Raw genomic sequence first — 27,942 nt, 5'->3', positions numbered from 1 at the left:
TTTGATTTTGGAAAGATGGCGGCCGTCCGTTCGATTGTTGGCGTGGCAGAAATTCTAACTCGATTTAGGTCAGCCGGCGACGAGAACATTCGTAGCGTAGCTAACATGCTTACTCGGGCGCCGTTGTTATTAATCCACTAACATTAATGCTTTTAATTATAAGACCAAGTAAACTCTATTATACACGATTTGTTTTCCACTGCGTTACCGTCTTCATTTTCCAGACGATAATGCGACTTGCTTATCTCGTTTTCAAGGAGAAAACGCGATAATTCTAATGATTATTTTTTCGAAAAGTTCGATAAAACTCTTTGACGAAACACCGCTTCGTTTTACGGACTTTATCCCGTTTTGTCGCGATAATTTGACAATTTGCTACAATAATTACTTCCAGATATCTAACGTTAGCTCCGATTGGTGAACTAATCTGCCGCCATGTTTTCTCTTCCAATCCACGTCCAACTCGTTGGCCTGACGCAATCGCCTTTCCCTACAATCGATAATTGCCGGCAGGTCGGCCACTCGGCATCCGACCAGGAATCTACACGTGTCGAAGATGAACAACGGACACGCTTCCGAAGACCGTCAAGGGGGAGAATTGCATTTTGCCACTAAGGCCCTGCATGCCGGCCAAGAACCTGAGCAGTGGACTCACAGGGCCGTGGTCCCTCCCATCTCTATGTCCACCACCTTCAAGCAGACGGCCCCTGCCCAACATGCGGTAAACAATCTTCTGTTATTCTTACCTTCCTTGTTCAATATGGTGGAAAAGCTTTTAGGTATTGTCTCTGGTACCTAAAAGGATTTATTCCTCTTTATCTGTTTATTAAAAATAAAATATATTTTAAAATGTTAAATTTATGTTAAATTTTAAAATTATGTTATATTCTGTTCCTCCCGTTTGCATAAGTCCGGCCACAATATTTTTCAAATTTCCATTTGGTCTTTAAAGGTTAATTATACCCAGAATATTTAATATGTTTTTGATCCGGTTGAAATACGTAAATGTGTTTTCAAAGAATGGGTGCTCGTAAAAATGAAAAAATTTACCAGCCACCGGTGGGACCCAGATTTTAATTTGGTCGATCCCGCTGGCTTTGTCGGAGAAGAAGAACTTATGTGACGGAGAATGGCCACTCGGAGTGCCGAGGGATCTCTCCAAGACGCCGGTTTGTGCGTTCCGACTCCTCAGGTCGTGGGGACTGAGATTTCCGAGTCTGCCACACGAATGTGTACTTTTCCAAAAATGTATTGCATATCTTTGGGTGTTGTGCTTATACTAAATGATAACGCTATAAAAACCTTAAAATTATTAATGCAATTTTAAGGTTTTTATAGTGTTGTTTAAACGTATTGCTTATCGTGCTTTATATTATACGGCGATATATTTGGCTATAATTTTAGTTGTTACTTTTTAATTTAAACACAATAACAAAAATAAATAATAATTACTTTTTATGTGACTGCAAAAATTCTAAATATTTTTTACATTGAAAAAGGGAACCGGTACTACCGTCTTGCCAGTGGCGTGACATGTTATGTTTATGTTTACCGTAAAAGGATGGCCAAAATACTTGATAACTACGTTTTACAAAAGCTTTTATTGCCGGTAATGAATGGTGGAGAAGACGCACTCTATTGGAATAATAATTTTCAACAGAACGTTTCCGTCGACCCCAGGAAATGCCTTGTCAACCACTTTGAAGGCTCCCATCTTAAACCAACAATTTTATGACAATTGTGCAATATTTATTGATCTGATCTCTTATGTAATTAAATTGTTTTGTACTGCAAACAATGAAATAATACTGTTTAAATAAATTTAAGTCTACACATTTTTAATTTATTTCAGTTTGCTTTATGGAATTGAGATTTTAATTCTATTATGCAAATATATAACTTTAATTTAAAAGAGAGGAACAATGATTTGTTGATATAGTCAATATTTCTATTAAGATGTTAAGTAGATAACAGAATCATTTCAAATATCATAAACAAGAAGTAATGAAATAATTGCACATTCACTGTAATGAAATAATTGCAAGATGTTTCAAGATTCAAGTACATTTCTAATATTGAAACCTTATCCAATTGAATATTTTTAGGTTTGTTTCTTTTATCAAGATTGCATTTAAATATATAGGCAATGTGTAGATTTAATGGCATTGTTAGACACTTAGGAGAGTACTATATCTTTTGGAATGAGTTAACAAAATATATCAACTGTTGATATTAAAAATGTAAAATTCAAACACTAAAATATTAAATTAGAGTAACAACATGATACAAAATTAACAGTAAATTGTGATATAAAAGTCTTATTGGATTGATGGGGAATGTAATTTCATTTTTCATCTCTGGTAGTTCCAAATAGTCGAATGATCGACATTCATTCATTCTGCCATTTCTGAGGATGGTAGCCATCTGTTTTCTGCCACCATTTGCTTTCAAACAGTCTTCCAGGAAAATATGTAAAAATAATAATGTTTTAGAGAAATCCTTCTAATATTAAAATTTATATAGTAGCAAGAAATAAGTTTATGACAGAATAAATAAATTAATTATTAAATATTTTAATAACAAAATGGGCAATTTTGTAATATTTTAGGGATACGAATATTCTAGAAGCGGTAATCCCACCAGAAATTGTTTAGAAAAATGCATTGCAGCTTTAGAAGATGCAAAATATGGTGAGCAGCACATTTAATCTTATCTAAAATATATATTTTATTATTAATTAAATACATAAGCAGAATTATTTAAAACCAGTTCTGATAAATTTTATATTGATTCTAAATTGCTTGTTACCCAACTGTGGATGATAGGGATGTGATATCACTATTGAAGAATGAGTGATAAATATCATTTTTGTAAACAGTTAAACTTGAATAAACTTTAATACTGAGTTTTGCAAAGATTTTGTTATATATATTATATTCTTGATTTTTTTATAACTTTAAATTAATACCTGTTAAATGCCAGCATAATTATCTTATTTATTGATATATATGTTTTCTAGGTATATGTTTTGCTTCTGGATTAGCTACTACTTTAAATTTAACTTATTTATTGAAGTCTGGAGATAGTATTTTATGTTTTGATGATGTTTATGGTGGTATGTATATTAACTTTCTCAAATTCAAAATATTTTAGTAATTTAGGATATTTTTAGTAAGAATATTTAATTTTTTAGTGAAAGTATTCAAATATTGAAGATGAAATTGCACTTTTTAAAATATTGTTAACAATATTATCTTTTTAACAGGAAGTTGATATTAAAAATTAATGTTTTAATTCATAAATTAATAAATTTTTAAAACAAAAAAGTAATTTTTTTAGTACAGTTTCTTAAAATTTAATAAATTTATTTTATTTTTTTATTTATTCTAGGCACAAATAGATACTTCAGAGTCTGTGCTGAAAATATGGGCCTTAAAACAATATTTGTTGATGCAAGAAATCCTGAAAATGTTAAGAATGCTTTAAGACCAAATACAAAGGTTTGATTATTTAAATATTTGAGAGAAAATAGTTTTGTTTTTTCTTAAACATTAAAGAAAATCACTTGTAATTAGAAACAATATTTACTTCACATTTTAAATTATTATAAAATGTAAAATGGAACATATTAAATGACAAATATATAACAACAAAAATTTAATTAAATAAATAATAACTGGAGTAATCTAAAGTAATAAAATAAAAAAAGCTATATTACTAAGTGCTTTCAAGCTTATTGCTGGTCATCAGATCAAATAACCTACTTAAAAATTTTAAAATATGTTATTTCATCAGATGAAATATTATGATATTATTTGATCATACAAAATAGTTATTTAGTCTGATAATGAAAGTAAAAAACAATATATTAGTAAATAATTTCAAGTTTATTTTACATTTTAGATAATGAATTCACAATTTATGATATGAAAAACCAATCACCTATCTTATTTCTGATATTCAATAATCCTCATGTTTATGAATAATTGACACCTTATAATCCTTCATGAACATCAAATTCTCAAACTTTGAGTTCTATTTTCAATGTTAAATTTGTAATTCATTCCAAGACGTTATGTATTACTGCTGTTTTAAAAATATTTCAGAAAAATGAATGATTTTATTAAATAAATATACTGTGCAATGGTTGCTGCAAAAGTCATTTTGTTTAAGCCAAAAGAAATAAAATAACCAAAACAGAAACAACTTATGATAGACATTATATGAATGAGTGTAGTGATTTTTTAGCATTGCATCTCTCGAGCATCCAATTCACATAGGTACCAACTCTAGTTTACAGTAGTATGTTATCTCCATTTCTGGAATAGGAGTTGAAATTTTGGTGCATAAATTTCCAATCACGAATGATTGAATTCCCAAACGTTGACTTCCATGAACATCAAGAGTGCAGTGTAGTTCTACCTATTGTAGGCTTCATATCATAACAAATAGCACTTTAACATTTCTATGGATAGTTATTATGATTTCAAATTAAGAATGTATAAAATCATATTATATAGGAGTTTGAAAAATTAGCTACATACACTTATACAAATCAGGAAATTGAAAACTCATTTTCTTAGTTGTAAGATAGTAGAATTATTTAGTATGAAACAACTTATTAGTCTCATAATAATTGATGAAATTTGATATAATAAAAACTTTTTATTATGATTAATCAACAATCAATTAAAGGAAGAAATTAATTTTCCATATGATTAAAATAATAATGACATCATTTTATTACATTCCTAGTGAATAATGTAAAAATATTAAAATTTGACACTTATTTATATTTCTTTTTCTTCTGTTTTAAAATAAATGTAATATTCGATTTTATAATATAAATAATAATCATTGCTGCTATCCTAAATACATATTTGAATCACCCAGTAAGTTTTAACAATATTATACATTTTATAAGATCGTTTAATAGAGATCTTTACATCTAATCTGATGTAAAAATCTCTATTGAAATTTATTAATCTGTAAATTTCAAAGAAGACTATTTGCAATTAAAAAATTATTACAAGTCTTACTATAACATTAAAATGTTCAACTAGTTTTCCTATGAAAATTTTTTAAAAATAACTACATTATAATGAGAGAAAATTTCAAGGCAGTTATGAGTTAAATGTAATATGTAACATATATGCAACTAAATCTGAATAAGATTTCATTTTTGTTAGTTATGTTAGTGAATAAACAAACAGAAAATTCTTCATAAAAGTATTTTGGTAAGATTTTATATATTTATAATTTTTCTTTTTTTGACCAAATGTGGCGTGTACAGAAAATATTTGATGCAGATTTTGATAAAAAATTTGACATTATTTAAAATATTCAACTTCCTTGATTAGTTAAATCTTACATTAATTATATTAGCTTAAAATTATAATATATTTCAGATTTTTCATACTTGTATTTATTAATACATTTTTATAAAACTTTAGTCAAATTTAATGAGCAGTTTCACCAGTTTTAGCATGCAAACAATAATTAACAAGGAGACCTTACGGGCCTGATGTCATGAGTGTTGATGAAACTTTGTGTGTGATTATTCTACAACACTGACATAGATACCAGATTTTTCACACAACCTGTCAATGTTTCTACCAGATTTAACATGTTCACAGTTTTTGATGGAATGAATTTCAAACGCCATAATTTCTCTCAAATTTCTCATATCTTCAACACCCTCTTGGATTAAAATATTTTTTGTTTTAAAGCTGTCTTGTTCCCCCTTTTTATCTTTCATAGTTTTTTTGTCTTCATCATACCCACTTCATCTTTTTAACATACTTCATTCTAATTTTAGCTTTTTCAATTAAATACAATTGAACTGAGTTTGTTATCTACATATATAAGAATTTTAATGCTTTGTTGTTTATATTATTATTTACAAGCTGTAATTTTATGTTTTACTTTCCCTTGTTATGTATACATAACAGCCAGGAAAGTATTGGAATCGTGTCAATTTTGGCCCTCCAAGTTTTTTGCAAATCTCCACAGACCAAAAAAAAGCATCTCAGGAAAATTCTGTGGGTGTGTGTATTGGTATCTATTTTGTTCAATATCTCAGGATGGGGTAAAGATGGAGAAAGGAAATTTGATATGGAAGCTTGTATATAATGAACATTGATGGGAATAAATTTTGGTGGTTAATTAATGGTTGAAGGGATGAGGAGATAGTGGTGTTGTGTCATATCTCGAGAGTGGTTGGACTTAATGAAGATGTTATTTGTTATTTGCATGTACAATTTTTTATAAAACTCATCCCAACCCTCAGAATTTAATTATTGTCGAATGGCAAAAAGCTTAAAATATAAAAACTTTTTATGATAAAATTTCATAACAGATGGTGCCACACACAATTTTATTACTTGTATTAATAATATAAAAGTTGTTTTTAAATAATACAATTAATAAAATAAAAGTTATTTAAAAATAGCTGGAAAAGTTACATAACTTGTTGCCAGATTTTATTATTATTCAAAGTTAACAATATTTATCTTTTTTCAAAAGATTATATGCAATATAATTAATAAAAATATTTTAAAATCACTTTTCTAGATGATTTGGATGGAAACACCAACAAATCCGACAATGAAACTTGTTGATATCAAAGCAATTGCAGATATTGCAAAGAATGCTGCATCTTCTCCAATTTTAGTTGTGGATAATACATTTATGTCGTCATATTTTCAGGTCTTTTCATTGCTTTTATTGATTATATATTTAAAATTTTTTTTTAAATTAATTTTTATTCCAATAGCGTCCTCTACAATTAGGAGCTGATATAGTGATGCATTCTCTGACCAAATATATGAATGGTAAGATTCTATTTGTCACAATACTTTTATGGTTTTTAATTGCTGAATCAGGTTAAGTGTATTTTAATTACTTATAACTGAAAAATATTAATAAAATATATTAGCACATAGTTAAAATTCAATAATATATTACAGTCGACTCCGCATAAGTCGACACTCCAAGGGGAAGTGGAAATGTGTCGAGTTATCCAAAGTGATGACTAAAGCAAAGTTGGAAAAAAGCCACAAAACTACAATTAATAAAATACAGTAGTGCATTATACAGTAGTATAGGCTTACAAGACATTGTGTCCTCCATTTACAATTACTCTGTAAATGAAAAACTGAAAAATTCATTTAGTGTTGTTTGTTTTGAGCACTTAACTGTCTTGGCTTCCTTTTTCAACAATCACGAACGCCTTGAAAACATCATCTTCGCAATTGTCAATTGTTGGCAAGTAACGTCTAAGGATTCTTAATGCCTCTAGCATGAGAAAATGCAAAATTGGATTCCGGTGTGACGATGTAGATTGTATATTTTCTTTTTGTTTATCTGTTATTATTTTATACATAAAAATACATAAAATGTTAAGGTAGTTTTATTAATAATATTAATATGTTATTAAATATATTAATAAATAAATCGAGTCCCCCTTCTGAAAAAAATGAGTTCGCACCACATGTGTGGAGTGAATTCATTTTTTCAGGAGGGGATGACGACTTATCAGAGTGTAGGACAGCAAAAGTATGTCGACTTATCCAGTGGTGACGAGTTAAACAGTGTCGAGTAAACTGAAGATTTTTAACATTAATGCCTATGTAAGTCGGCCGGGACCACAGAAAATGACTACTTAACTGATGGTGTCGAGTTATCAAGTTATCCGGGTGTCGACTTATGCGGACTCGACTGTATTTCAAAATTTTGACATAAGTCAGAAATCTGAAACTAATCACTTTATTTATAATTTTGCATGTTGTAACATACAGCAAGTTATAATATATTTTCATAATTAATAGTAATATTTGTTTAGCAAAGTTTATTATTAAAACAGTGTTTGTGGCTCCAAGCATAATTTTTCTTATATAAATTTATATGCTGAAACTTTCAATCACTGTCCCTATGTATCTCAACATAGAAGTAGTAGTATGGGTCATGCTTATGCAACCATGCAATGACAGCCTGTTTTATTTCATATTTAGAAATGTGAACTGGTCAAATATTGCTTCAAAGGATCACATAGATGGTAATCACAGAGCAGAAAATGCTGGATTACACTGCATAAAGACAGTTCTCTAGCACTTCCACACAATCATATTGCTGAAACCATTCATATAGGGTCTTGTGTTATCACAAATCACTCTCCTCCATCTGTCTTGCAAGCACTATCACAAGTTGTCTGTATTTGGAATAGTTCAGTGTTATTTCTCATTGTTTGAAAAAAATAAGGTTTTGTGTGTATGTGTGTGTGTGGATTGCAAAGCAAACTTCTTTGAACTCTACAGTTAGAAGAAATAAACAAAGAATATAGCTTTTCAAGTGTTTATGAAAAAAATTAATCAATTTTACAGAAATATAAAACTGAATATTACATTTAAATTAAGGTAATTTAATTATGAATAATAAAAATCGTAATTCATTCAAATATTTTAAAAATAAAATAAAAATTAGAATTTCTATAACAAAATTAAACATTAAAATTGCATATTTTAACTGATTTTTTTCTCATTGTAGGCCATTCTGATGTTGTTATGGGTGCAATAGCAACAAATAATGAAGAACTTTACACTCGCCTCCTGTTTCTACAAAATGGTATTTTATTAATAACTTACTTTTTAAATAATTATTTGTAATTATGAAATTATAAAACACACCTTTTGTATTTGTTCAGTAATAACTGTAATCATAGAACAAATGCTTTTGGCCCAGACCTGTAAATTTGGCCAAAAACATGTTCTGTGATTAAAGTTATTACTAAAAAAGTACAAAAAGGTATTTTTTTTATGGTTTAATCCAAGAAATTTAGCTTTTAAGAGAAATTTGTAATTATGATATAATAATCTTTACTAAAGAACTATATTATGTATGCTGAAGCTTTTAAACTCAAAATATGTTTAAGGCTTTTGAACATTATAAATTATTTAATATCTTCTTATTGTCAGAATCTCTATACTGTATAGAAGTGTGGGAAACGCCGGGAGGTAGGACGGAGTCGTACCTCCGTTTTCTTCGGCGAATAGGTCGGCAAGACCCACCCCACTGTCAAGGATGGCTAATTTTTCACGATATCCCGACTCGTCGGGATAGGTTAATGAATTGTCAGGTCGAGTGGAGGAAGGGTGAGGGTTCGTCGATAAGAAAACGACAATAACCGCAGTAACAGGACAACACATATAAGATTTATTTAGACGGTAAACAGATACAAAAGATCTAACACGTTCCGTTTCTAATCGCGAGAGAGAGAGTTTACAAATTTAGGGGGGATCATACCTCTTCCTAGGATTAGTCGTAGGATTAGCTGTAATCATAGGATTAATCGTCTCAATTCTCCGGTCGTGGAGGTAAGCAGGAGGATCAGTCGGGCGGCTCGTCGGCGGCGGGCTTCGGTGACTTCGTGTCTCGGCCCTCGCTTCTCGGGACGGATCCTACGGGTCGGGTGTCTTGTGCGGACCTTCAGCGACCGACCCCGTTCTTAGATATCTCCCCCCTATTTATACTCCCGGTCTCGTCCGCTGCGATGACGGTAGATGATGAGTCGATCTCCTTGACTCAGAGGTCGAGATCCGGGGAGGAGGGAAGTGAGTTTGCCGGCGGAAGACTGCACATCCTTTGAATCTTGATCGCTATCTCCCGAGGGGTTTGAACAATAAAATTTAAAACGGACTGGCCGGTTTTTGCCGGTCGTCACAGAAGCAAATGTTCTTCTAACTAAAATCTGTGAGGTATCATTTAAAAAAATGTTTGTTCTAAACATCTTTTTAAATGATTAAATATTAACTTCTTTCATTAAAAAAAATCTTTGATGTAATTGGTAAGAAAAAAAAATACCATTTATAATTTACAGTAAATTGTACATTGATGTAGAACAATTGCAGAAATATTTATATATGATTTGTTCATGTGACTTAACATTATTGCAATGCAATTGATATTCATATTTTTCTTAACTCTCAAATTATTAAATTTTAATAAGTATCAAAAAAATTAAATTTATTTTCATGAACATGAAATTATAAAGCATTTTGATAAAAAAAAAATAATAAAATAACTTCCAATTTCAATAGATTTAATTCTAGTATTTAAAATTGGTTGTTCTGAACATTAATCTTCTTCAGTTCATAAACAATAGAATATATAAAGTTTTTGGATAATCTTTAAACGAACAATATTTAAAACTTAACATTGAATAAAGTCTGTAATAAGTTATTATGATCAAACAGAAAATAAATTTTTTAACGTAATGCATATAATATAATAATGCATGTAATGTACTTTCAGCACTAGGTGCAGTTCCATCTCCATTTGATTGCTTTTTAGTCAATCGTGGCTTGAAAACGCTTCCCATACGAATGGAACGCCACATGGAAAACGGTTTAGCTGTTGGAAGATTTCTCGAAAAGCATCCAATGGTTGAAAAAGTTCTGCATCCAGGTATTTATATTTTATATAAAAATATTTTAATTTCTTAGTTCTTGTCTTAATAAAGTTTATTTTCTATAAACAATCAATTTATTGGGAAATTATTATTTTTCTAATTGATGTGATTTGAATAGAAAAAATATTTTAGTATTAGAAAAATTACAATACAATTTTGCAATGTCTAATGATGCTTATACATGATATATATGTCTTGGGGGACACTTTTGACAGTGCTGGCTGTTGGTGTTTTTTTTTTTTTATAACTTACTGTTACAATCTACAGTTCAACTGTTTGCCATTAATTGACTTTATTGAGGATGTCTTTTTCTATTGTAATACTTTTATTTAATTTTGTTCTCTTTACTTATTATTAGAGGATTTGAACTTAATCCAGTCCAATGTCTTATACACTACCTTCTTCTTGCAATAAAGCTTTGACTTCTGCTGGTAAACATAGTTGATCTCCAAGTGAACCAACATTGAAATCATCTTGACTGGATGATTATTTTGCATTACAGATATTCCTTCTGAAATACCTCAGAAAATTCTGTGGGTGCGTATTGTGAGCGTTGAAGACGACTTCAACGCTCACAATACGCACCCACTACGCGTACGAGGACCAACACTGACCAGGATGAACATACACGCCTCCCAGTCACCTTTAACCCATATGTTAAAGCGATATACACTGAGATCGCTGGAAAACAACAACTACAAATAGCCTATAGAAGAGGCCCGACAATCTACGACATCCTCAGAAATGAAAAAGGCAGTCCAGTCCGTGGCAGGCTTCCTGGCGTGTACTCTATCCCGCTGAAAGATAACAGATGTAACGAGAGCCTTGTATATATCGGCTCAACCAAGCGATCTTTAAATACCAGAGTGCAAGAACATCAGGCGGACCTTCGGCACGGGCGGTACACCACGGCCCTAACCACCTTTGCATCTGATCCGGATATAGAACCGGAGTTCGACAAAGCTGACATCATCGACACTACGCCCCACCTGGACCAACTAAAATGGCGGGAAGCTATATCCATCTGTAAGGCTAACCATCAGACCACATGTATAAATCGGAAGGATGAGATTAATCTTTCTATAGCGTGGCAGGCCCGATCAACGATCAATCCACCCAATCAGGCCCAAACAACGATCTATAAATAGCAACATCGGCGCACAAATGCGCATGTCCACCTTAATGTTCGTTTGATATGCGAGTTCCGTAATTTTTGTTTAAACATCTGCATTCTATTTTTAGATTCCGTTTTTATTTAAATGTCTACGTTCTTTTTTCGTCTTTTTTCGAAGTATTTCGTCGGAACCTTTTTTTTTTTTTTTTTCTCTACCTGAAGAAGAGCTGTTTGGAAAGCTCTAAAACGTTTGTGGAAAGAAGATTTTTTCACGCAAATTACACCGGTAACAGGTTCGGTATTTAGTATAGTGACAATTATATTGATTTTATCTGACAAAAATGTCGCGATTATGATTTAGACCTAACTGAGATCGAAAAAATACAAATAAATCACGTAATTTCATTATTACTTTAAACCTGTATAGTTTATATATTACATAATTTATATACTTTTTAGATATTATCAATACAAAAGTCAAATTCCTATATTTCTGATAGTGCTAATGCCATCTCATATACATTTGCCGAACCAACTCAATTTCAAAAAACAGCTACAGTCAGAAAAAAAGTTTACTAATAATATTGATACAGAACATCATTATTATGAATAAATTCATCAATGTACTATACAGGGTGGGCCAACGAAAATGAAACGGCAGAGTGTTCGTGTTCGTCCAAGCAAATCGCTCGGACAGGTCGATTTTATTCTCGAGGGGACATCTTACGCAATAAAGTTTTTGCGAATCTGAATATTAACTAAACAAACATTTTTTTTGAAATAAATGTTTGTTTAGTTAATACAAAATAAATGAGTTTTTAAAATTTTTTGTCGTCTGTTGTATTCGGAATCCCAAAAACTTTATTGCAAAAGACGTCCCCTCGAGAATAAAATTGACCTGTCCAAGCGATTTGCTTGGACGAACGCAAACACTCTGCCGTTTTGTTTTCGTTGGCCCACCCTGTATATTTCATACATAATACGAATTTTAAAGCTATATTGCACTTTTTAATTTTTTTCATTGTATCTTTATCTCTAAAACAAGTCCAAATAATATTAAAGCATAATACATAAAAATAAAGCCCATACACATCAAAATTGAGTATTGCACAGATCAATGTTTTCAATATCAGAAACTGTTTTTACTTTTTAGTCAATCATTTTTTATTTTTTTGTAGAAAATACTGTAAAATCGCTTAAATCAGTCAGCACACAGGTAAGTGTGCTGACTGATTGAATTGGAAACTGTAATCAGAAAATTAAAATCATCTGAGGCCCCCTGGTCTTGATAACATAAGGATTGAAATGATAGTATTTCTGTAGAAAGGTATTTTATTAGATATATTGGATATGATTAATTCCTTTTGGACTAGTTGCTCTTTTCCTTTATCTTGGAAATAAATTGCTTTAAGGACGATTTATATAAGAGAGGAAGTAGACAAACATCAACTAATCATTTGATGTTTAGTGTATTTAGCAAGGTTTTTTCAACTATTATGGCAAATTGTCTCTGAAATTGGATTGAATGAGTTTAATATTGTTACACCTCCCAAGTAGAGGCATCAAATACAATTTATTCTGGTTGGTCTTATTCAATTATCACTTTTGAGAAAATGAGGGAAAAAATATTATATTAGAAAAAAGACTCTTATAGAGGCTTTTTCATTTTGTACTAATTATGTTGAGTCCAATAGAGGGCTACCTCAAGGAGAATCGTTGAGTCCTATCCTTTTTATTGTTTTTGAATGATCTTCCTGACCTGAGAGTCAAAGCTCTATGATAGCATTATCTTTGCATGTTGAAATTAACTGTCTTCTTTATGTTGATGATGTCTTCCTCTTGGCTAATTCAGCTTCTGTGCTTAGGGAAAGACTCAATCTTACTTGGAGATATTGTGAAGATAATCAATTGACAATTAATTTACAAAAAATCATAAGCTTTGTCTTTTCTAGAGGTGGTAAACTTAAAAATCAGACAATTTCAGTTTAGAAAATCACAAATTTTGGCACAATTTCCAGTTTAAGTATCTAGGTATTTATTTTTCTTCACAGGGCACATTTTCCTATCATTTAAATAAAGGTTTACTTTATGAGATTGGAGATTTTAGCTCTTACATCAAGTTATTTATTAAAATTAAAACATCTTCATTAAATAATTATTTTAGATTTGATTCCTTGATTGGACCAAGATTTTTTTTTTTTGCTCTTTTCCAGTTTGGGGTGGTCTCTTATTGGACAGAGCAACTATATTGCCTAAAATACTTTAAGCAGGTGTTCCATATTAACAGATATATCTCAGGACCTGCACTGAGAATGGAATTGGGGAGATCTCCCCTTGCTATTAATTTATAGATAAATTTGTTTTGGTTTTGGAGGAAACTTATTGACCTACCAGATGATGATTATTGAAAATTGATATATACAAGACTTTCGTGGATAAATGGTAATTCTTTTTTTGAAGCCATGGCCTGTTACATGTTACAGTTAAAGGATTATTAAATAAAAAATAAATACAGGTAGGCCTCCTACAACGTGGTACCTTTACAACATGTTTTCGCTCCAACATGGTTGGAAAAACGCAGAAAATTTCTTACAACACGGTTTAGGGTATTTAGAAATGAATTATCTTTCACATAACAGAAAAATTGCAATGGATTATATAACATGTGCTGCAGTTACAGAGCTAAATGTCCTTGAAAACAGCTGTTTGTCAACGTTGGCATGTTATTCCCATGAAAGTTTCAGGGGAAGACCGGTTTTTAGACAGATGTGCATCATTTACCATAAACACACAAATATATCGCTAAATTTTCTATCATTTATACTCTTTCAATAGATGGGGACCACAAAAAATGGTCCAAAATACAGTATAAACTTTTATTGGGTGTATATTTTTAACAACATAGTGAAGGGAAGTTATTTTTTGCAATTTTTACTGTCTACAAAACTGATTGCATTGTTATGGCTAAAATTTTTTCAGAATGAAAAGAAAAGACCGTTGTTAAAAAGGAAATTTATATTTCTTCAAACAAAGATAGAAATTTTGGATTGAATTAAAAATCAAGAGCGGATAGCTGATATTGGTAGGCATTTTAATTTAAATGAGTCAACTATTCAGTCAATTAAGCAATCAGAAGAAAAGATTAGGAATTCGGTTGCATCTGGATCATCTATTCTTGCGAAAAATGTTGCTCGTCCGAGAGTACCTATAATTTGTTATTTTTTCTTCCGACGGTTATTTTTAAGTTTAAAAAAAGAAAGGTCAGTTGCCGAGAATGTATCGTCTGGAACACAAACTAATGGATGGTGATCCCTACTTGGGCGAATTTGTCTGTAAATATTTAGTACCTATAATGTTAAAAATGGAACAAGCACTAATATTATGGGTAGAAGATATGAACAAGAAATGGTTGCCTTTAAATAAAGTGCACTTAAACACAAAGCCTTAAAAATATTTGATTATTTAAAACAAATGGGACAGTCGTCAGCTGATGAAACCAGTGTTAAATTCGTGGCTAGCAATGGCTGGTTTGAAAAAGTCAAAAAACGCCATTCGTTGCAGAACATATACGTACAAAAGGAAAAGGCCTCTGTGCTTGAGGATGCAGCAAAAAAAATATCCAGCAGAACTAGCAGATATTATTCAAACAAAGGGTTATTTGGCTGACCAAGTGTTTAATGCTGATGAAACAGGATCATCATGGAAAAAAATGCTTAACAGGTCCTACATCTCAAAAAATGAAAACCGCTCCTGGCTTTAAAGTTTCCAAAGATCGCATAAACTCTACTTCTATGTTGTAATGCGTCTGGTGATTTTATTATCAAGCCAATGCTTATTTATCGAGCACTAAATCCATGCTCGACGAAACAGTGCAACAAAAACAACTTTCCCGTGTATTGGAGAGACAACAAAAAGATATGGATGACTGACCATCAGGGCTTAAAGTGACTCTCTTTTTTAGCTTTTTTTCATAGCTCCTCTCTTTTTTAGCTTTTTCTGAGAAAAATGCACTTTTTAGCTTTTTTCACTTCCCATGTGAAATTTTTTTTCGTAAATACGCTCAGGAGCGAAATAGCAACCAGCACTTCCCCGTATGCCTTATGGACCGTGCGCGACATGTTAAGACACTGTCGTATACACATGTAGTGTACTACATTTATATAGACTAACAAAACGAGGAGCTTCCCAAAGCTTGATACTCTGCACATGCTGTAGGAATTTGCACGTGGGTTCTCCTTGCTTGTATCCTTGTGAAATACCGATCTCCGCAGCGCTTCGATATAATCACGCTGCATTAAGTCAAGTACACTTCTAGTTCGGCGTTAAGAGTGATTTTTATACAGCATTATTTTTAGCATTTGTATTTATTTAAGCGCAGTGGACAAAAGAAAGAAATAGATTTTATTTAATACTAACAGTAGAAACTCATGTTTTAGCAATGGAAAATCATATAGAACCCAATCAGGGGCGGACTGGCCATATGGAAAATGTGGAAAATTCCACACGGGCCGTATACAATTTGGGCCGTTTTTCTAAATATGTATATAATATGCCGTTTTGTTCGGTTTTATTTTTAAAAAAAATTTGTTAAGTAAGATAAATTTCAATTTTTATGTGTAATATAGATATATGTGTAGGCCTTTATCGTTTTACCCGGCCCTACCAGAAGCCGAAGTTAAATTAGTCCAGCCGACCCGAGTCCAACACTACACTGGCCGACTCGGCCCAAATAAAGCATCCTAGGAGAAAAATAATCAAAACAGACAAAGTTGGTCATTTGTTTACGTTGCTAGAAACTATTCACCATCCCTATGAATCTTTGGAAGCACGAGTTACTGGTTTTTCACCCAGCCACCAAAACGTTGATTGTAATCATAACAGATTTAATGGCCAATAATATCATTTCCTTTATTTTAGATAAGTAAAAATGTTATTCAGTAATAATTTCTCTATGTTACAAACGATTTAATTAAAAATAATCTATTTTTTTAGGTTCAGCTAACTAATTTTTAGTTTGCCATTCACCCACAATGGCGTTGATTGTAGATGGGCAACCTGCGGCGTCGAACATATTATTATTACAAAACAATATAACGCTATATAAAATAAAAATTTAAAATACTGACATCTGGTCGTTTGTAATCACACTAAATACCAAGAGCCCGCTTTGTACATATATTCGACGCAACTAGAGTTGGTCCTTGGGTTGGTTAATTTTTGCGTCTTTAAGGGATGATAGAATTGTGTACAAATGCACATATACTTTCGTAGACTGTCCATACACGCTTGACCCCTTTTCAAGACTAAATGAAGTCCAAGGGAGTATACGTATGTACTGTACTGTACAGTACATTCGTAAACGATTCTATCATCCTTTAACTAAAGACGCAAAAATAAACCAACCCGAGGGCCAACCCTAATTGAAAAGATTATCTGGTATTTTAACCCGACTTCACTGGACACTTCATATAGAGCTGTAAAGTGTTACTACAGTTTAATCCAGAAGCAACTTAATATTATTTCAGAATTGCAACATTTTAAATCGTCATGGAATATTTTAAAGGAAAATGTCAGTGAAACTTTTATAAAATTAAACCAAAATGAACATTCTACTGATGATCAACTAGAAAACGATAAAGATTTGATTTCCTCTTACTGCAAAGCTTGCAAAAATTGTCCTATTTAGGTCGGATGCTACTACACCGGATTGAACTAAAAACTTACTTAAAGCCTGTTACCGGTGCGCTTCACTTAAAAAACCGTTACGGTGCTCTGGCTAACCCAACGGACCTATTATCTCACCTCAAAAAGATACCAGCATCTCCCGTCTTCATAACAGTTTTAGACTTCAAGTCGCTATACCCGTCAATCAAACTACCACCGGTATTTTGCGCCCTTAGAGACACACTCTTTAACATTGTAAATGACAGCTCTATGCATCAACAGATATTAGAATTGGCGCATCTCTTATGTTATAACTCCTTTTTCCAATTCAATGGGGTCACATATGCCCAAGGTAGAGGGGTCCCGATGGGCAGCCCCATCGCAGGAGATCTCTGTGAGATGGTAGTGAGGCAATTGGAATCTAAGATCATCACGAAGTATTTACCGAACATCTTACTTTATAAAAGATACATAGATGATATTCTCATCTTGTGGAGGCGGAAACCCGACATATCGGAGTTCGTCGATGCATTCAATGATAATCCTTATGGCATGACCTTAAAGGTAGACGAGGCTCACGTTTCAGAGGCACATTTCCTCGACATCAACATCAAATTTGACCAAACAACCATCCACACGGAAGTCTATAGTAAACCAGAGGCGGAACATCTCTATATACCGGTAGGATCCTGCGACCCGCCATACTATAAAACGGCAGCCTTTAACGCTTTAATTAAGAGGGCACATACACACTCGTCCTCCCAGAGCTCTCTCCAAGCCGAACTGAAACGTATAGAACGCATAGCAGAGAATCACAGCTACCAAGGGATTACATGTAAATTGGTCCGCAAACACCAACGCCAAGAACTACAACCGAACCAGCTTCCCAATGAAGTTACACCTAATTTCATACCGGTCACATACAATCCATACCTTAAAGCAATATACGGAACAATAGCTAAGAAAAAGAATATCCGCATTGCCTATAGAAGATGCGCTACAATTTCAGATATATTACGGAACGGTAAAGACACTTCCAACAAGGAACGACTTCCGGGGGTATACTCCATCCCGACTATGGACCACAGAACTGACAGAAGCCTGGTCTACGTAGGATCCACGAAGCGCTCCCTAGAAGTAAGACTAAAAGAACACGCAAGTGATATTTTACACGCGAGGTCCACCACCGCTCTAGCTATCTATGCCTCAGATCCGGAAGTAGAACCTTTACTCAATCAAGCCAAAGTAATTTGCACAACTCAATGCGTACACCATCTTAGATGGCTAGAAGCTCTTTGCATATATATGGCTACTCTCAGAGAAGATAACTGCATCAACAACAAAGACGAAATCGCCCTGTCAACTGCATGGCAAGCACTCGTAAACAAGAACTTAAGATAGTAAACAGCCGGTAAAGGAGCGCATGCCTGGATGACGTCACCGATCCAAGCGATAGAATTCGGAATCGTATTCCAGTAGGATTTTATTCGAATTGCATTCGATTAACGGTCGTCAGTTACCTGAGGAAGAACTTAATAGTTCGAAAACGTTCGTAACGGTTTTTTAAGTGAAGCGCACCGGTAACAGGCTTTAAGTAAGTTTTTAATTGTCCTATTTGTTGTTATTATATATTATTCGGATATAACGTGTTAAATGGTGCTTATTCTATACTTGGTCAAGCATACAAATATTTACTATCTATGTCTGTAACACAAGTGTCCTGTGAACGGAGCTTTTCTACGTTAAAATTCATTAAGATCAAGTATCTCGCAAGAAAATCTAGAAGCTTTCGTGTTAATGTCAATGGAGAAGGATATTTTAAATGAAATAGATTCTGATGATGTCATTAATATTATTGCTGAACAAAGCAAACTTCTAAATAAAAAATTAATGTTCTAGACTTGTGCTTATTGCAATTTTTGTCAATGTTGTATTTTGAATATATTTAAATATAAATAGAAAAAAGTCATTTTTTTTTATTTATGGGCTGGGCCAGTAATGATTTTTTCCACACAGAAATTTTAAGGCCAGTCCGCCCCTGAACCCAATACGTTCTGAAGTAAGTTGCTAAGCAAACTTCTTCCCAACCGCCTGCTATTCTTTAGTTTAAACGGTGACATTTACTCGTTTTTGACTACAGTAGAAAAACCGAAAAAATAATTGTTGAGCGATAATAAATTTGATTTCTACTGTTATTATTAAATAAAACGTTGTAGGACACTCGTTTCAAAGCTTGTATCTTTCTAGCACTCTGTAAAATTAAAAATCGAGCGAATCTCGTGCCAGGAAATACAAGATTTTAAACTAATATCCTAAATATTAATAACTTCTGTAGAGACAATCTTTAGACAAAGACAAAAGTTTAGTTTTAAGTGGGTGTTTATATATTTGGCATGCACCATGGTTTTCTGCATTCTAACGGTGTCCTTCATTTTCCATTTCGACAAACTATAAAACTCTTCATGCACGTGCGCATTCGAACAGCTGCGGTCAATTCGGCACCAAATTAAAAAATTAATTTGTAAATATTTAGCGTCGAAAAACTGCTATTTTCACTTTAATCTAGCTTTTTGATATGCTTCTAGTCGAACTCAGTCAAAAAATTAATTTAATTATCATTTATTGAAGATTTTAATATTTTAATATTAGAAAGTAATTAGCATAAATTACATGGTGTCATGTCTCATCTTCGCTCCCGTTCAAGTTTATTGTTCTATACACGCGCCGATGTTTGTTTTTACTTCTGCTGGGGTTTTATTTCAACCTCGACCATTTGGTCACGCAAAGTGGGGAGACGGGCATCATGTGATCACGTACCTGACTTTTTACAAGTTTCCTTACCTCATTGCTAATTAGACAAAATATATAAAGGAACAACACCGGAGTGAAAATAAATTAAAACCAACAACTGTAGTGCCTTTGACCGGTGTGCTTCTCTCCTCTTTCTCTGTAACGTTTGCATTTTACAGAGAAAGAGGAGAGAAGCACACCGGTCAAAGGCACTACAGTTGTTGGTTTTAATTTATTTCCTTACCTCGAAAGAAACTTATATTTTTTCTTGATTTTAATTAACTTTTTTGATGGATTCTTATATCTTTGTATTATCTAAAGTTGCAGATATAAATGCGTAAAACTTTATTTAAAAAATTGTTTTTCTTATATTTTAAAATTCAAAAATAAATTAAATATCGGAAATGTTAAACTATAAGTATAGTGTGTTTTACATTATCAAAGCAAACAGATACAGCCAATTATTTTATAAACGTATTTATTATTTCAATTTTTATAAATTATTTAATTTGATGCAATGTAATTAATTAATTACTGTGGCGCATTAACATGGGCGTAGCCAGGAAAGGGCATGGGTGGGCACCCCTTCCCCCAGTTAACTTGGTGCCCCTCCCCAGAAAATTACAACTTCTACTAGGCCCCCCATAACAACGCGTTAATTAATATGGAGGCGAGACTCGATTCAATTACTTTTTCATTTCAGACGTTAATTACAGTGTTATTATAATTAATAAATCTATATAGGAATAATATCTGTGTCTAATAAAACAAAGCGATTATAAAAATGAAAAGCGTGCGTTCCATCTCGATCTTTTGTAAACAAAATTTTATGATTTTAATTTTTAAAAAATGAATTTTTATTTATAATTTCTGTAATTTGATCTATAAGAGCAAAAAACTAAACTTATCAAATATCAACTCTCTGTAAATAATTTTATCATTTACTTATTAATGTCAGATTTGTTAAATTTCATGGAATTGTATTATTTTTCAACTTGAGGGTAGTAGAAAGGCTTTGTATATTTTCTCCCGTGAAAGTAATAGACTCTGCCGGTTCCCCTCTGTGAAGGACAACAAACTGCTAAATGTTTAATTACATTGTTTTCATAAACTCTCTTCTCTGTCAGTTGTGGGGTCAAATGACTAACGAATTGTTTTATTGTATTCAGGGGAATAGATTTGGAGACTAGTATTACCAGTAATAAATGCTGTAATTTTATTTTTAATCATTTAAAAAATATTGATAAAATTACCAAATAAATGATTGGGTCACAATTACTAGTGGTATTGCTATATAACAGAAATGGGCAAATGAGACTCCGAGAGCCGCATGCGGCTCTTTTTGAATTTTATGTGGCTCTTGCTGAAAGTGTTAATTTCTGCTTTTTATTATTATTTTTACAGTTTTATTTCCACAATTTTGTGAAAATATGTTTATTTAAAAAATTCAATACTTGTTCTATATTATATAATAAAATCCAGGTACAGAACTGCGGCTCCCATGCATTTTGCAAAACCTACATTTCGGCTCCCACTGAACTTTTGCTTGCCCACCCCTGCTATATAATGAACATGCAACCCACTGATTCTGCCAGAAGTTGTTTTTCTTCTTCTTTTCTTCATAAAAAAAATGTAATTAATCAAAAAATGTACCTTGAAATAAATGGCATTTGAAATTTGGCATGTTATATGGAAACATATTCTGGTAGTTATGTTAATATTTCATTTGCTTTGCTGTGCAACGGTGGGAATTCTGTACGGAGCACATGAAAACTTAATGCGGGCCTGTTCTGGCTTAATGCAGTCTTACTGGTCACTTTTCTGGAGTATAAACTCAGCCTAACCATTTTCATATTTAATCTTATCAGTCCACTTAATAATCAATCTAATATCATATGCAATGTTATTGATACAAAATATGTGTTCGTTTGTGTGTTTTTTTAATAATGCCTGTTTTCGTTCATTTTAACACTATTAACTTTTTTAGCTTTTTTTCAGTGTGAACTCTCTTTTCTCACTTTTTTTTATTGCCATGACTGCTTTAAGTCCTGCTGACCATTTATTTAAGGATTGGTTCCATAATTGTTTTGTTCCAGATGTAGAAAATTATTTAAAAATGAACTTAGCATTCAAAGTCCTACTAATCTTAGATAATGCACCCTCTCATCCAATTGATTTAAATCATCCCAATGTTGAGATTACATTTTTACCACGCAACACCACTCTGCCATTGCAACCCTTGGATCAAGGAATCATAGTGACTTTTAAATCATACTATATCGGTAAAACATTTGAATTAATTTTGGAGAAAATAGATTCTACAGATATTACAGTCAGTGAAGTTTGGAAACAATTTTCAATTTTAAATTTTAAATTGTGTATAAATTATCGGCTTGTCCCTAAAAGAAATGCACCAATCAACTCTAAATGCTTCCTGGAAAGCTGTATTACTGGAAATGGTCAGTCAGGAAAATGTTGTTGAGCCAATTCAGCATGAATCTAACAACATAGTAACCCCTGCACACGCAATAGGAGGTGATGGATTCACTGAAATAACTGTTGATGATATTCTAGAATTAGTTATGGAAAACGAAATAAATGAAGCAGATTTGGTGACAGTTATCTTCAATCAGTAATGTTTCGGATATAATTCTGAAGATCATTTCAATGAAGAAACCAAAAACTTCACTCTGAAAGGTATAGAAAAATGTTTGGACATGGCAAAACAGATGGAATCTTACTTTTTAGAGAATGATCCTCTGCCGGAGAGAGTGGAAATATTTAAAAGAAATCTTCAAAATTGCTTAACTGCCTATCAAGAAATTTATAAAGATTTGCAAAGCAAGAGCAAACACTCTCTAATGACAGATTTTTTAAAACCTAAACCTACTGGAAGTGCAGTGGAACTTGTTGATGAAACAAGCTCAGATCTTGAAATAAGACCAGTCAAACATTCTCTAACAACTATAATAAGTGACGATGAGGACTGAATTTGTGAGCATAACATAATGTTATGCTCACTTTTTTATTTTGACTTGAAATCATAATCTTTTTAAAAAATGATGAAAATGTTACACCATTAAAGGCAGTTTATCTTTTTAGAACTGAATCCCAATTTTTGTATTAAGTTGGTATCTCCTATAACGCGATTTCCCACAATGTGGTATTTTCAAGGAACGTATCTACTGTGTTGTAGGAGGCCTACCTGTACATATAACTAGAAGATAATCCAATGTTAAGTGAAAGTTTGTTCTTCCTGGATTGTGATTGATGACTAAGAGACTTATATTAGTTAAAAGATGTTCATTATTTGAGTGAAAGAGGTAGGGACAGTGAAATTTTTCTTAATAAATAAATAAGGTGCTGTAGTCCACATTCCATTGTCTAATTTGAGTTACAAAATAAAATCATTTGCTGCACAATTTAGATTAAACTTTAATTATTTTACCATTTTTGGAAACCTATTTAATGTTGTAAACCTATTATTTTACAGTTTTTGAAAACTTATTTAATGACAGTGGTGGATATGAGAAAATACTTTGATTCTTGTAATATTCTTTTGGGTATCTGAGTTGCTACACTACCATCTGATTTATCAAATTTTATTTGGTGACAGTTTTGCCATGTTAACATATATAAATTAAATTTGATTATATGAACAAAAAATCTGTATAAACTAACAATGATATTTGAAATGAAATCAATTTCTCTGTTTACATTTATTAAAATTTTTTAATTAAAAAATATCTTAGAAATATGTTATGATGATATCTATTGATTTCTGTATATTCTTAACATCTGTTCACAAATTGCACAGTGTGATATAATACACACTTTATATAAACTGTAAAATTCATGTCATATAAATTTGATGAATTACTGATCTTAAGATATTAACTGCTAATTATTTAAAATCATAATAACTAATAAATTGTTCATGCCAGTATTAAAACATTTTATAATTGATATACAGTAGATCTGAAGATTTTGACACTTACTATTAGTCTAAATCTAATAGTCAAGAAAATGACAAGAAAGACTGAATTGTTTCATTTGGCAACTTATTTTGAAATTGAAATGTATAGTAATGAATCAAATTAATTTCAAAGTTCCATTTGTTTATTTTAAATCAATTACAAAGAGTTTTGTTGCCTATTATATGAGTTGGGAAATATACAAAAAGAATTAATTAATAAACTAATCTTAAAATCCTAAGAAATTTGTGATTCATTTATAATTAATGGTTATAATGAGTTTCCAAATTATTATTGTTTTGATTTTTTAGATGTTTGTTTAAAATGTATTAACAAAAAGTGTATTAAACAAAATATTTTATTCTCTTATGACTAAAGGTCTTCCAAGTCACGGTCAGCATGAATTGGCAAAACGACAATGCTCTGGATTCAGTGGAATGGTTAGTTTTTACATAAAGGGTGGTCTGGAAGAAGCCCAAACATTCGTCAAAAGTCTGAAATGCTTCACTCTTGCCGAGAGTCTGGGTTGCGTCGAGAGTTTGGTAGAAATACCGTAAGTTGTATTGGACATAATTTTTATTATTCTTATATTATTTTTAAATTTGTTTAATTTTTTTTCCTATTGTTTATGTTTGCACTAACAAGAGAATATTTTTCTAATGTAACATTTATAAAGTACAGATTAATCTTCATACAAAGAAAATTTTGGTTTTGGTGCTTTTTTCAAGAGCAGTAACAGGGAATACTATCAGTTTACAATCAGTTACAAATGAAATACAAACAATGTTTAAAATGTAGATTTTTTTAGTTAAAATTTTATAGTAACAAAATACATAATTTATTTACAATATCTTTTCCAAATAACACCTCTGATTAAAAATGCAGAACAGGATCAACAACACACAAAAGAAATACTACATGTACAAGTATACAATCTTCTTTTGCAAAGGCATTTCAAAGTCAAGGATGTATTGAAATCCAAGCTTTACAAAGTACTATGAATATTAGAGAAGACCGTTTTAGTATAAACTACTACGTTTTACTACAGCTTACTCCAATGTTGATTCTACGAAAAGTAGGTCAGACAAAGACCGTTAGACTAATGACGTAGGCTGTTTACTTTTTCTTTAAAAATTCGTTTATGAAGTGTGTAGTGCATATTGTTACAGGTAGTATGGGAAGGAACGTGAAGACTTGTTCCGTCCGGCAATAAATGCAATGCCATTAAAAAATTTAATTATTATTAATCCTCTGTTATAACAGTTTGTTCAATAATTAAAGCAGCAGACATATTTAAATAATCTTACTTATTAAATTAATTACAGTTAAACTTCAAATTGTTGCTAATATTCATCATTTGATTTTTGTTTTTTAAACCAGTCTACTTACCTTTACATTGTATTCAGAGATAAAACTTTCTTCTGAAACATTTAAACTGCATTACACCACAGCTGTATTTTTCAAGTATTTTATTTTTTGTAAAAAACACTGCATAAAATTGAACGTACTGACTTAATTACTTAAAGATTTAAAAATGCAAAAAAAATTTTTTTTTTAGTTCTCTAATGACACATCAAAGTGTACCAGAAGAGCAAAGGAAAGAAATTGGAATTACAGATAACTTAATTCGGCTCTCTGTTGGAATAGAAGCAAAAGAAGACATTCTGGACGATTTGAATCAGGCTCTGAAATGTGCTGTAAGTCAATTTTCTATTACATATTTAAACATTGGCAGGCAATGTTCGGGAGATAATAGTACAAAAGTTAAAATATAATTTACTTTGTTAAATTTAATTGGTCAACAATTACTACTAAATTTACAGACTCAAACACAAAATCAAAGATACCCTCTTACTTTAGGACTTGTACCAAGGAACACAAAGTCTACTCTTTCTGTACTAGTTGCAAAAATATTTGTCACCATTGTCAAAGTCGGGAATCGATCAAACCAATTTTTTCTCACTTGATATTATTTAGTTCATTAATCCTCTCATGATCCCCATGGTACAGTTCCTTTGAAATGTAGTGAAAAGCATTTTCTAAGACCTACAGGAGATCAGAAAACTTAACACAGTAAAAAACACATCCACCAAGTAACCTTAATTATTATTCCATTTTTACAGTCTCAGAATATTTTGACCCAAAGAAGACCTACATATATTGACAAGGTCAGTCCAATTTTTTTGCATTAAACATTATCAAATGGATGTATTTCTATAACATTTTTCACATTTAAACATTGCTATAAGTATACTTGATATGATGGCTAAGATGTATGAGCTCTCTTTCAAATTTTTTTTTAATAGTGCTTCTTAATAAAAGCAAAATACACTCGCAGCACACATCATCCCACTGATAAATTAAAAACAGAATTGAAAATAATTTTTCTTTGTTGATGAAATCGTAAGCTCAAACTGCATTACTTATGCCTTGATGAAATTTCAAAACAAGAATAACAGTCTTAGGAAGCCTCTGTTCTGCAATTTTGTCCAAAACCAATACTCTTTCTAAAAGTTTAAGACTACAAAAATTATAACATTTTTGAGTATTTTCTTATTCTTTTTCACATTACCACATAAGTAACAGTATATCAGCTTAAGAAAATACTCAAAAATGTTATAATTTTTGTAAATAGTCTTAAAACTTCAACTGAAGATACCCTGGGTTATCATCATATATGATTTTATGCAATATTCTTTTTGTCAACAAGAAAAAAGTGCAAAAATTATTTTGGCAAAAAATATTCTCAATTTTCTGTTGCAAAGTGTAGCCTTTTCAAGCATTAGGTCCAACCAACGGGCATAACAAAGGTAAAAGGCACCAGGCTACTTTGCCCCGATTACCACTCCAATGCCTGCAGTTTTTCCCATTGGCAACCAATGCCACATCATAGTTTCAAGTTATTAGTTTATTTATGGGAATGACAACATGACATTTTCCCAACGTAATCCCTGCCGTGTTATCCTCCATTTAATAAATTTCCCAAATTATTCGAAAACACATCAAAATATAACGAGGTGCAGTGCAGCAGGTTAAATGAATTTCCAGTATCTGAAGTTTGGCGTGCAAGAAAATTAGATCTGTTAATCAATTCGAAATTTCCTTTCTACTCGGCTTTATAATCTACATTACAAATCTGTCGCATTTATGTCACAGATGGTAATTTTGTTACGAACTGTAGCAGTCGTGTTTTTTGCAAGAGACAATTGTTTTGATGCACCATATACAGTTTTATGTCACACACTGCTCATCATTTTGTGTGCATTTAAAGAAAATATTTTGTTTAGTGAATGCAGAGTTGGCCACAACCATTTGAAGTATGTGTGTACCTCGAGCGGCATACTGTGTCTGTACTGTGTGTTACGTCCAAAATGTCTGTTTTGGACAAAACTGCAGAACAGAGGCTTCTAAAGATGTTTTTGCTTTGAAATTTCCAGTCAAACTAGAGTAACATTCTTCATGAAGAGAAATAAGTAATTTGCAAATGTTTGGGAACATTCGTAGATACAGAGAAAGAAAATTTTTTTTTTAAATACCTGAAGCCAATGGCCTTCCAAATGGTTTAACTTCTAAAAAATTGCAATTAGTATTAAAATGGTTCTGATATTTTTAAATCTTAAATAGGCATAACCCAGGTTTATTATGGTACCTATATAGCTGGTACGTGAAGTTATATCACTTTCTGGTATATTTTTTACCAAAAATGACAATGGTTCCAGCTTTTAATATAAGAAAACATCACATTAATCTTAAGAATTAATATTTGATTTTCTCTTACAGGAAAAGTTAGGACAAAGGAAGACCACTGTTTAACCAGATTAAAAAGAAAAAGAAAGAAAGATTCTAAATTGTATTTAAACTAGAAGATGGGGGCGGGCAGGTGGACAGAACTGGGGAAATACCTTTGAATTAAAACTACCGTTTTAGTCTCTGCA

The 27,942-nt window shown here is 31.8% G+C and overlaps 1 protein-coding gene across 1 annotated transcript; it reads left to right on the top strand.

Moving 5' to 3' along the window:
* Positions 1–27,942, top strand: Cth (Cystathionine gamma-lyase). Its single transcript, XM_067270747.1, has 12 exons — positions 1–68; positions 514–721; positions 2,609–2,690; positions 3,020–3,115; positions 3,391–3,500; positions 6,574–6,708; positions 6,776–6,833; positions 8,545–8,622; positions 10,309–10,461; positions 24,386–24,560; positions 25,566–25,704; positions 27,788–27,942. Exons 1-12 carry the CDS (start codon positions 16–18, stop codon positions 27,818–27,820), a joined length of 1,320 nt encoding a protein of 439 aa, XP_067126848.1. The 5' UTR covers positions 1–15; the 3' UTR covers positions 27,821–27,942.

The sequence above is a fragment of the Centruroides vittatus genome, unplaced genomic scaffold (assembly GCF_030686945.1).
Source record: "Centruroides vittatus isolate TY-2023 unplaced genomic scaffold, ASM3068694v2 contig_377, whole genome shotgun sequence".
Classification (NCBI taxonomy): Eukaryota; Metazoa; Arthropoda; class Arachnida; order Scorpiones; family Buthidae; genus Centruroides; species Centruroides vittatus.
Note: the sequence above shows the minus strand (reverse complement) of the source record. Positions and strands in the feature narration are given on the sequence as shown.

Bases quoted from the DNA above. Each gene is read 5' to 3' on its own strand.
- Cth (XM_067270747.1), top strand. From the start codon at position 16: ATGGCGGCCGTCCGTTCGATTGTTGGCGTGGCAGAAATTCTAACTCGA. The intron at 69-513 runs GTCAGCCGGCGA...AATTGCCGGCAG, and splicing joins GAAATTCTAACTCGATTTAG to GTCGGCCACTCGGCATCCGA. The intron at 25,705-27,787 runs GTAAGTCAATTT...TTTCTCTTACAG, and splicing joins ATCAGGCTCTGAAATGTGCT to GAAAAGTTAGGACAAAGGAA.